The sequence below is a fragment of the Podarcis filfolensis genome, assembly GCF_964270895.1.
Source record: "Podarcis filfolensis genome assembly, chromosome: 4".
Lineage (NCBI taxonomy): Eukaryota > Metazoa > Chordata > Lepidosauria > Squamata > Lacertidae > Podarcis > Podarcis filfolensis.
The window spans coordinates 70,503,335-70,515,533 of NC_139607.1; the positions used below are offsets into that span (position 1 = coordinate 70,503,335).

At 39.6% G+C, this 12,199-nt stretch overlaps 1 protein-coding gene across 1 annotated transcript; it reads right to left on the bottom strand.

Moving 5' to 3' along the window:
- Window positions 1-2,824: 2,824 nt before the first annotated feature.
- PCNP (PEST proteolytic signal containing nuclear protein) lies at window positions 2,825-11,434 on the bottom strand. Its single transcript, XM_083611774.1, has 5 exons — window positions 11,237-11,434; window positions 8,445-8,665; window positions 6,898-6,972; window positions 5,868-5,923; window positions 2,825-5,100 (listed from the first exon to the last, which is right to left on the bottom strand). Exons 1-5 carry the CDS (start codon window positions 11,289-11,291, stop codon window positions 4,974-4,976), a joined length of 534 nt encoding a protein of 177 aa, XP_083467900.1. The 5' UTR covers window positions 11,292-11,434; the 3' UTR covers window positions 2,825-4,973.
- Between the last annotated feature and the right edge of the window lie 765 nt (window positions 11,435-12,199).

Sequence of the window (12,199 nt, forward strand, 5' to 3'; positions counted from 1 at the left end):
ATCTGTTGCCCATACTCCAAGCAGCTCTGGAAAATATAGTACAACCCACTCTGTAAGCAAAACTCGTCACCCTGGAATGCCCAATTACAAGACATTATTCTCTTGAACCAAGCAAGAAGTAGTAATGACTAATATCGTTCCCTGCACCCCTAATTTCCTAGTGCCTGTTTTACATTATCTTTTCAAAATGGTTTACTTATTGTTGCATCGTCTCATGTTTTTCTATAATTCATTAAAACAGGTTTACTGCTATTCTAACAAAAGGCCTCAAACGAGTTTAGTGGCACATAAATATACAAATGACAGTAAGACAACAAAACTTAAACAGCAACAGATTCCCTGATATATTTTCATTCTTCCTGAAACCACAATGTGGGTCCTCCGAAACAGGAGCTCCACAATAGTTAAGATGCACTGGTATGTCTTAGAAGTCAGCACCTGCTCTTATTTCTTGCAGTTGATTTGATTCATTTTGACAGCTTCTGAGATGTGTATACAATATTGAACTTTTTTTAAAAAAACCTTTTTTAGGATTCAATAGTGCTGGCACAAAATAGTATGCAAGCTTTTGAGTTTCCCAGAACTCTTACAAGCCAGATATTAAGCAAAGGTGGCGAAAGTATGATAATGTGTGTTCTAGGGAACTTAAGCTTGCTCCAGATTTTGAAATACTACCTGTAATTTGATTAAATAGTGTAATAAACATGTTGCTACGCTCCAATCGTTACACCTGTGATGACACCTTTTAATTAAAATCAACAGAATTGAAGTACCTCTAACTGGCTTGCCACAGGTGCATGAACTGGAACTGCTCCGATGCCTGGAAACCAGCAGCTGGCACTTAGGAATTTTACATATCTTGAGCCACATAAAAATATTGTGCCAGGAGATGGGACTATTGTAGAACATGCTCACAATTTGCGTGTAGTGAGGAATTTGTGTTTTGTACGTCAGTTTCAGTCGAGCTAAGTCAAATACTATAAGTGATCTCATGAAACAACTAGAAATGGGATGGGTAGCAGAAAACAGTGTGCTTTCTTTTTGTTGGTAGGAATGGTCCAGCTCTTAGTGATGCTCCTATCCCTTTAAAGTTCATTCAAACCAAAATTTTCATCTGCATAACATTTCTTGTCACTGCAACTGCATGTACATGAAATTTTAGCTTTGGGTGAAATCATTTTCTGAGCAGCTCTTAGAAATACAGGAGCCCTCTCAGCTTGGTAACCTCTTGCTACCCATTTAAAAGTACAATTTTAATACTCTTGTTAATGTATCACAAGCAATAAAACAACAGCAAACACCAAGGTGAAGTACTGACTACTACTTAGTTCAGCAAAAAAAGGCTGGTTAGATTTGTGTTCTTGCCTCACACTTTTGACATTTGATTTTGGGGGCAATACCAGCCTTATTGTATAATACCAACTATAGTATGATAGTGCTAGATTTATAGAGTAACAGCCTGGTCATATGCTTATTTGTAATGCTTCATATTTTATACTGAGCTCTCTATATGTACACACAAATGTTCTGGCTCTCTGCTGTTTATTTCACATTTTACTACTGTATAAGCAGACCAACATTTTGGCAATACAGCAGTTTTAATTTAGTTCCAATTGCTGGAATTGAAAAGCAAGTTTATAGCAACTTGTTAGCTGTTAAACAAACATTCCACATTCTTCTCTCCAATTACTAATTCTGCCTAGATACCATTTCACTATTAGGGGAGATTCAGAAACTTCTGTGAGTGCAGCTTTATTACCATAACTTGAAATTTCGCCAAATTCAGCCTGCTAAAATGTAATAAATCAAGGTGAAGGCTGCTGAGCTGGCAGCATGTACCCCAGTTCAGATCTGGAGATAAGCAGACAAAGCAAAGGAGCAGGAATAGCACACTGAGATTCCTGAAAAAGGCAGGTGACAGCAAGCTGCTTTTTTAAAAAGCATCCTGAAAAACAGGGTTAATGCTCTAGACACCCATTCCTGACCTCTGTTTGACAAACAAGCAATGACAAAATATTTTGTTTGCAGAGAGGTTAGCATGCAAACATATCAAATCCTCTAAAGTAGTGGCTTTCAGATCTTCACAAAGCCCTGTCCAAACTCATCATGGAACCCGCGGAGCAGCAGGAGATTGGAAAAGGTTTACACCGAGTTTATGGAGGGTAGTAGCCATGCCTGTTGGGCATCATCACCAGAAATGAAAGTGCCCCCAGACTTCTCCAATGGCTGCACAGACTAAAGATCAGCAACAGAAAATATGCAGTTTTTCCAAGTACATGTGTCACTACTGATCTCACTGGGAAATCCTAGGAATCGTGAGAACCCACTTTGAAAAATGCTTTTCTACACCAAAAGAAATCTGTGATAAGAAAACAAACTGAAAAAGCAACTCCTGCCTTTTGTAGAAATAATGCAGTCACTTCAGTGGTCAGTATTCCAAATCAGAAAAATGAAGGGCTGATAGCTTAAGCTAAACATACTACTTACAGGTGCTTCATTAAATGATGGTAAATTATTAACCGGAGCACATCTTATATCTTGCTCTCTTCAAAATAGTTTCCAAGTCTGATTCATAATTTGTTGAAATTCATGGTGGCCTTGAGAACCTCCTTTAATCTGGAAATATTCTTTATCTTAAATAATTTCTCCACTTCGAGAAGTTTGGCTAGTCAGATGTAGCAGGGAGAAAAATGGTGTACACACAAATAAGACAGTGACGTTAGCCAAGGGTTTTTGTAAAAAAAGGTTGCGTTCATACTTGCCTTGGTAAATTTAAGCATATATACCATTTCCTTTGTTTATAATACATGAAATTGACATGGAATTTAGTTTTACTTGACAAGTTTTTATACTTAAAAACACTAGCCTCAGCAGCTAGAGTCCATGGCTAAAGATTATACAGCATCAGCACAAGCAAAGCTCAAAGAAGAATAAGTTACAGCTTTTGGTTCCCACCATTTCTTTCCCAACTTGGAAATAAATCATGACAAATACTCCAGACTTTTCCTTCCTCCTTCAAAGAGTTCTTGTGAAACTTCAAGAGGTTAGCATATCATAGGCCAGAGGTAAAGGATTTGTGTACTTTTTCATTGCTTTCATGTGCTTTGAAAACAAGCACACATTAAGATTATTTAGAATGGGGCTAAAGCTGACCATGGCATTGGTCACCCAAAGGCTATAAATGAATTAATAAATTGAAGGGCTGTGTTTGTGTGTATGTGTGTGTGTGAGTGTGTGTGTGTGTGTGTGTGGTGAGTTTAGGTACATAAATTGTTAAAAGTGCCATCTTTCCTTTTCCCTGATTAATGGTTAGTTAAGGGCTAATTGTGCCATTGGCTTCAATAATAAGGAGCCAAGATAAATCATCTTTTTTTAAAGTCTTGAACTTTCACAAGTAATTCAACAACTGCAGCTCTAGAGAAATAACTTGTTTACATCTCTTATGTTTATAACAAAGCCTTTAAAGAAAATATACGTTACAGATTTTTAACTGCAAACAAAAATTCACATACAAATACAAAACTGCTTAGATCTTACACACAGATGTCTACATGGTCAAAGCTCTTCTAAATTGTAAAAAGAAAACTTGGATGCCTATTTCCCTCACCAGATAATCTCGTTGTGCTGAAGTGAGAGTGACTAACATACAGTAGGTGATCTATAATATGATCATGATATTCACACTACATATTAAAACTAGTAATTTAGACCCATATACCGCTTCTGAAGTGTTTTATCTATTTCAGCTACGCCGGTAAATTGTGACTGCTGATATTACCTAACCCCAGACTACTTACACAACTTAAATCCTGCTGAAAAGTCCTCAAGTGTTTTAGGTATGTGTCCAGGTAGATTAGGGAAATAAGAACTGACAGGAAACTCTATTGCTAAAAGAAATTAAGTCTCAACAGTGTTCCAGCAATATTAAATGTAAAACAACTGGGGATAAAAGTGTAAAGTTATGTTCTACAGATTGCTTTAATGACAAAACTAAAGTGGATTAAAATGCTGTCTGAAAATCCAAGAGTGTCCCTTACTTAAAAATACAGTATGAAGGTCTTCTAGCATTTAAAGTAAAGCTTTAAACCAAAATATGGATACATGCTTCTACCGGTTGGTTGGTTGGTTGGTTGGTTGGTGTGTGGCTTTCTTTTCCTCTTAAGGGATTATGGGAAATATTGAAAACAAAACTAAAGCAGGATAAAAGTATAATCATCATTTTGATGATGCCTTTTTCTGCTGATATTCTTTATCGGTCTCAAATTGACAAAGGAACATTAACAAGCACTGGTCAAGACTCATGATTAAGAAAACAATCAAAATACTGATTTACCTTTTTCCTAATATTTATACACATGTAAGACCAATGTCTAAGAGTGGAACAGGCCACAGAGAAATTACACAAAGTTTCTAAACAGGACTATAGAGCTAAACTACCACAGCCAGAAGTCTGAGTTTATGGATGTTTAAAATACTAAATGACTTTTTGCAGTAGTCTTTTCAGGTTCTATGCTGACCAGAAAGCCAGAGTCTATCAAACTCAATGTATAGCAAGTTACTCCCCTTCTATAAAAGTAGCCTTAAGGAGACAAGCAATCTATTACAAAGTAGGAGCTGGAATTCTTGAGCGCAGCAGCATTTAATTTAAATGGATTAAAGAGACAGTAACCTTTCCTCTGTCTTCATATAAGAATAGTTGTAAAAGAAAATTCTTAAAAAGGTACCACTTCCAATGTCTTTATTTTCCATAACCTTGTGAAATTAATTGCACGAAGCTACAAAATTAGCAAATGCTTTGAAATCTGTATACAAAACATAAATTACCTCTACTTTTAAACTCAGTTTTTTTGTGCACCACTTAGAAACTTTTAAAAGTGGCACCCAAAATAGCCATACACCACTCTAAAAAAGGAAACTGTTCCTTTAATATCATACCCTCCCATTTCTCCCAACACTCAGATCTCAATACACAACTAGTCATCATGTTCACGGACATTTCCAAGGTGAGATTTCATGTTCCGTTCCCATAACTTCTGGTTGTCAGAAAACCCATGCTTTCCTTTGTTGAAAGAATTTGGTCCTGCTGAAGTTGGAGTATCCCTGTGATAACAGAAAAAAAAGCATGTAGCCAACTTTTTATCAGTTTCATATTAATAGTTTAGAAGTCCAGGTGCACATGCTAACCTGCTAACATGCAGTAGGTACCTTCTTAAGTTTGCTGTTCAGAAAAATTTAACACCATCATATCTTTCATTGTGAGGCAGTGAAAGATGCCTCTCTAGAACTACTCTCACACAATGGAAAAAATATAGTGCAGAAATGTCTTCTATGCAGCTACAAAGCAGCAGTTAGTGACAATGCCCACAATATTGAACCTGGGAATACTATGCAGTGCATGTACACACACGCACACACGCTTTGAATATGTTGAATATTAAAACCCCAATATATTAATATTGCTTGTCTGCCTAGAGCTAGATGGACCATGACCTTAGAGTCAGTTTATAGTAAAAGTTGTATCTGCATAATGAACAGTCACAGACTGTTCAGTGTGCTAAGATACTTTTTCCAGATTAGCTTCCATAAACTCTCAGGTTTTGGGTCATTATGATTCAGAGATATTACATAACTTTCAAAAATATTGTACTGAAAGACATAACCTGAGCGGGGTGAAAAGTGGGTATGAGACAGAAGAGACAAGACAGGATGGGATGAGAATATCTCATATAGTTTTGGCCATAACAAGAAAAACTGTGAAAGGTTTTGAAATGATGTTGTTGTAGAAAGCAAAACTACAAAAGCTACTATGTAGAACATCTTTCTGTCACCCCACATTTTCCTAAAATAACAAGCAAGTGCAACTCTACCTTCCAATGTTCTTCATGCGCATTTTAGCTTCTGGTGGCATCTCTTCAGGTTCACTCTATTTTCAAAGAAAAGATGAACATAAGAAAATAGTTACAAATTCTAATCAGTAGGAGTAAAATTGTGGCATATGAAATAACAAACACATTACAAGCCTCTTCTAAATTCATGTTTACACTTAATAACTTTATATTTACATTCAGAACAAAGCAGGCAGTTGCAGCTCTATATCTAGAGGGATCAGATCTGAGCCAGGGAGAAGTATGCACGTTTTTCTGACACATGCCCCCTTCCATGAACCTTTTCTTATTCTCAAATTAAAATTCAAGGTTCTATCACCAATACTGCCAAAGACAAAAACCAAAACAGATCCAAGTTCCCCACCCAAAGAACACATAGCATTTACATTTCTCTCATCTGCCTACTGTCAGTTCTATTAAGAAGCAAAGATAACAGACTCAAATTCAAGTCAGAGGGACGATTGGTTTCACACACCAGGGGGCAGTAGTAATGTGTTTTAAAAACACAGGAATAAAAAAACCACTCCAAGTCTGAAAAAAGCGAAGGCTGGAAAAATACTTTAGATTTGTACCGTATATCAGCCTTGTGCAGAAACGGGGAAAATGTCAACTGTAAAATTTTAAAGACAGCTTGGCAACAAAGAGTGATACCCAACTATGGTGCCTGCTGGCACAGCTGGCTTCTGCTCTCACAAATGGGCTTGCCCCTTCTCTTCTCTGCAGGGTCCCTGCTGTGTAGCAAAATGTGTCCCCTCCAGAGCAAACAAGAGGTGGGGCAGGACTTCAAGAAGAAGGGGAAATCACTGACACAATATTGGACCTCATGCCAAAGTGTTTAAATTATTTGAAATTCAAATTTCAAAGGGCATTTACAGATTTCAGATTTTAGCAGAATCCCATGTGTTTGTTGTATTGGACTAGTAGTATATGATACTTTCTCTTTCCTGTACCCATACTTGTCCTGGTCAGAGAACATCATACTTCTCTATTCTAAGAAAATATATTTACTTACATCTTCATCTTCGTTGAAGATTGCTGCTACAGAAAGCGTTTTTGGAGCTAGGGTTGGAGTAGGCTCTTTAGGTTTCTGAAAGAGAACAAAGACAGCACTTGTTTTTTGTCCTGTGTTGTGAGGGTTTTTTGTTTTGTTATACGTATTTGTGGTTCTTGTGGTATTTCCCAAATCTACCTGGAAATCCCCATTAGCCACTGAAGGGTGGAATAGTTTAGAAAACAGCAATAAGCCCCTTAAGTTCTTTAGATGCTTGTCAATGGATATTTGTACCTTTAACCAAGGCTCATGCATTATATTTATTAATATAAGAATATATTAGTGTAGCTATCTTTTACCAGTGTAGCTAAACAATACCACCAGTATTTTGCTATGTACTCAGTACTGCATAACACCTAAGTCAGAATAAAAATCACCAACTTCAAAAGAATTTTTTCAAGCAAACACCACACCCACCAATAGCTTCCAGAATTTCATTTCCTTGCAGCAGTGTATTATTATAAATGTTTATGGATCAATTAATATTGAAATAAATAGCTTTATTATTTTTTATGCTTAACTAGCATCCTACCCCAAAAAACACCTTTATACAACTTTATAATTCACAAGAAATTGTGTATGTCAATCTGAACTTTTTCTACAATTTATTACTGTTGATCATGGCATGCGTAAGAAGGTTAGCATAACCTCATCTCAAATGTGTCCTGGAAAGCATCAGGAGACATACAGCGCTCCTAATTCCTTGTGTAAAGATCATCATATGTAAATCTAATGAAAATATTATTAAGCAAATAAGCAAAATAGGAAATAGACAGGAAACTAGGATAAATTCATTAGCACATTAGAATGATTGGAATTGTAGGAAATGCTTATCTCAAAGCCCACCTTCCTCCTCCATTAGAATTCATTGCCTAAAATTAATACAAAACCCCTAGATTTTCAATTGTTAGTTAGCTTTTGAAGCCCCAACCAAGAACTTACTCAGCGTTCTTAAAGAGCCAACACATGCTCCAATTGTGTATACCTGGACAGGCATAATCTACCCTGCTTCCATTTCTTGACTTGCTACTAGTGTGGGTTCTGTGGCAAAATTGCCACACTCACTTTCTGTAGATTTTTGAGACTAGTTAGGGATTCTTTCACTCTTTAGATTAAAGTGTGTCGGTATTGTAGGATTTGCTGCCTGTATATCTATTCTGTCACCTTCATTTCATATAATAAACCAAGCTTTCTTTAATCCTTTTGTGTAAGAACTTCCTTTGGGCATAAGATTAAGTGTAGACACATAGTCATAACAGATGTACACCATAACTGTAGCAAAAGATCCTAAAACGCTTGGCAGTGTGTGTATGAATACACGTGCATGCTGGACATGCATGTGGGTTCAGATACATAGTTTGTAACAGTTACAATATTTTAAATGTTTATTGATCAATGAATAATGAAATAAAAAGCTTTAATTTGTTTTTTTACTACTTAACTAGCATGCTACCACAAAAAAGACACTGCAATTTTATAATTCACAATAAAACATTCCAATAACTTACATTTGCTCCAAGCTTGATGGATATTGCAGGTGGTTTCTTTGCAACCTGTGTGCCAATGGCAAACCCAAACTTGGACATTTTGGCAGGAGCAGGCTTTGTGTCGGGGTCGTCAGTTTCTTCATCAGTTGCCGGCTTCTCCACACTGTGACTCGAACTTTCCCCTCCATTACTGGAAGAAACAGTCTTAGTTTTCACAGGTTTTTCTGCCTCTTCTTCAGGTCCTGGTGAAGTCGAAACAACTTACCAAGATGAGCTATTTTTACTGAGTGGACTGATGGGAGCAGCAACCTCATAAAGCACTGTTATGCAGAGGAGACTTTTGCACTTACAGTGTCAGCACCTCCACAACTGTTTATACAGAGCACACTGTAAGAACATAGACATATAGTGAAGGGAGCTCCAATCACGTGACTAATGCAGAACAAAATTCTTCAGTTACACAAAAAGAAATCAAAGTAAGTCTTTAAAGCCACAGGGCACCACTATTACTACTGCCAAGGGCAATTCAGATCAAGGTACAGCAAATTATTAAAGCACATGTCTTGATTGAATAATTTTAGAGGTCTTGCTTTGAACAGCCCCCATTTATACTCATTACTGTATCCATCTTAGATTATAGTTGTAACATTGATATTTAAAGCACAAATGCTTACATCACAATAAAGTTCTTAAGGTGGAATCTAATTGGTGTATTTGCACTCATGGAACAGCTTTTGATCTAGCAGATCACAGATGCCTCTGCTAAGGAACAACAGTGTCCATTGTTTCTCCCTACAACAGTGCCCAGAAAAACTGGACACAGAGAATTGGGAGTCCTGCTGAATAGCAAGGAAGGTGGTACAGGAAGAAATCAGCAAGAAATGCCTCCCCTCTAATTTGCAGAGGCATCTGCTGGAACAAAAGCCCTTCTGCAAGTGCAAAGGCACTAATTGAATTCCATCCTTTGACTTTAAGAAGTTCAGTGAAAAAAGCTTGACATCTTTTAAGAATATAGCACTTGTATTTATATAGCACTTTGTGGGTTCAAAGAAGGAAATCAGGATTAAAAATATGTGACCACTATAAAAAGTCTAAAATGACACATGACTTAAGTTTTGATGCTGAGGGCAGGGAAAAAGAAGAGGAAATGGCTGCAGTCCTTGACAAATTCACAACCAGTGTGCAACTGTACTCAAATTACAGGGATTGTTACTCAAATTAGAGTTGTTTTAACCAGCCAAAAAAGGGAAGTCTGTCCATCTCTTATTATTCAATTCAATTCAATTCATTCATTATACTTAGTTAATCCCAAAATGTTACCTGGCCTAGTCTACAATGGGAATTGTATAATACTGCGGGTGGGTAGCACCAATATTGTATCTCTTCATGTGCACTGGCTAACTTTATACAGATTAACAGGGCACCTTCCTACATTCTTAGAAAAGGATTAGACAAATTCATGGAAGGTTATGAATGCTACTAGCCACAATGGCTATGTTCTTCCGCAACACTTGGAAGCAATATTCCTCTGAATATCAGTTGCTGGGAATTGCAGGTGGTCAGAGCACTGTTGCATCCAGGTCCTGCTTACAGTCTTCTCATAAGCATCTGGATAGTCATTGAAAGACTAGGATACTGGACTAGATAGGCCTTTGGACTGATCCAGAAGGGCTCTTTTATGTTCTTAAGACATTAAAAGTTATAACGATACATAGAGAAGATGGTTTTTAACACCTGCTTAACACTGTTCTGTCTCCCCAGGCATTTTTCAGAACATTGATATCAGTTGTATGCAAACATGCCTCTGTTCATTGCGTAATTTTACTGGATTCATTTTTATTTTATGGTACACTCCTCTGACATTTTTTTTAAATATGAAAGTCAATAAACATCCTTAAAAATACTGAAAGGTTGCATCCAAGCCATTTGTTAGTTATTAAACTAGCAAGCAGCATTCGTCCTTTCAAATATAATGGACACGTCCACTTCTATTACTGGAAAAGTATATGTGAAAAGTAGATATGAAAGCTGTAATGCCAAATTGAGAATATGGGCATATGGTTGAACACATTTAGTTGGAAACGTAACTTTTATTCCTAAAAATTGCCATGGCGAAGTTTCAGAAGGAAGCAACTACTGTAGCATTATCCCTGTAAGGGAATAGTGTGTGTTTGTAGTCAAACCCTGCACATGTCCAGCTACACGAAAGCCCCTGAGTCCAGTGTGGCGTCTATAGAGGACTGCAGCCTTGGGCCAAGGTTGCGCTAAATTTTGAAGGGACTGGGATTATTTACACGGGCGCCCATCTGCTTTACGAAACAGCTGCAGGCCAAGCGGCTCTTTGCAATCCTTGCCCTGCCACAGGGCGGGATATATATTAGGCACTACGACGTCTTCCACGAGGGGTTCCCACTCCCGACGGGGAAGAAGCGGAATTGTGAAGGATACAGATTGGAAAGCCGAGGCACCGGGAAATGCAGCATTCAGGCAGCCCGGGCGGGGGGGGGGGAGGGGACGGGATTTTGGTGAGTCTGCAGAACGACCTTCACCCACCCACAGAAGCCACGGGGCATCAGAAGCCGCGCGAAAGACGAGGCTGCGACTTGGCTCCTGTCAGAGGCAGCGAACTCGCCTCCGGTAAGCAGCCAAATCTCTCAAGGGCTCTTGAGGGAAGAAGGTGGTACCTGGAGCCCGACGCCGCTCCCCCCTCAGAAACCAGCCCTCGACCCTCTCCCGCCCAAACCCAGCCCCAAGCGCCTCCCCCCCCCCCACACTCCCGACCAGAGCCTCGCATAGCAACGCAGCGTGTTTACCTCCGTCAAGAAGCGGCCGCTTCAGCTTCACGTCGCCTCCTTTGCCGTCCGCCATTTTGCCCCACCTCCTCCTCCCCGCGGCTGCGTCCACAGACTATGCGCAGCGGCGCAGCTCCAGCCCGCCCACGCCTCGCGCCGTCAGCGGGAGCAGAGAAGCGGCGGCTAGAGAGGCTCCTGCGCTCTCTCGGCTCGCTCCGCTTCCTGGCGGAAGTGGTCGCAACTTCCGGCTTGGAGCGGCCGCTTCTTTTCTAGCAGTCGACGCAATGGGATTGGTGTTCCTCGAAAGCCTGCTGATTGGTCGTGACGTCGTCCCTCGCGCTTCGCTCCCCCCCCTCACCCAGCCACCCTCTATCGTTCAGGGCTGAGAAGCGCTGTCATTTTCAGAGAATCGTCGTTGGAAGGGAGCACGAGGGTCATCTAGTCCAACCCCCTGCAATGCAGGAATCTTTTTTTGCCCTCTGCGGGGCTCAAGCCCTGAGGTTAAAGAGTCTCATGCTCTACCGACTGAGCGGAATTAGGGCGGGGGAGCCTCCTTGACTCAAGAGCTCGAGGCCATCCAGTGAAATTGGCAGCGCATTCCGGATGGATAAAAGTCCAAAGCATATAGCCCGCGCACTAGTAATACGTGGGAAGGAGCTGCCAAAATATGGTTATGTCCGTCAGCTGAAGGGGGCTTTAAAGGGGGCCCTCCACAGGGTTAAGAACTTAATTTGTTCTGGAGGTCCGTTCTGAACCTGAAACTGTTCTTAACCTGAGGTACCACTTTAGCTAATGGGGCCTTGCGCTGCCAGAGCACGATTTCTGTTCTCATCCTGAAGCAAAGTTCTTAACCTGAAGCAATATTTCTGGGTTAGCGGAGTCTGTAACCTGAAGCGTATGTAACCTGAGGTACCACTGTACTTGACTATTGATGGGTCATGAATCTGATCCTGCAGGATCTTCTTATGTTCTTAGAATTGTTTT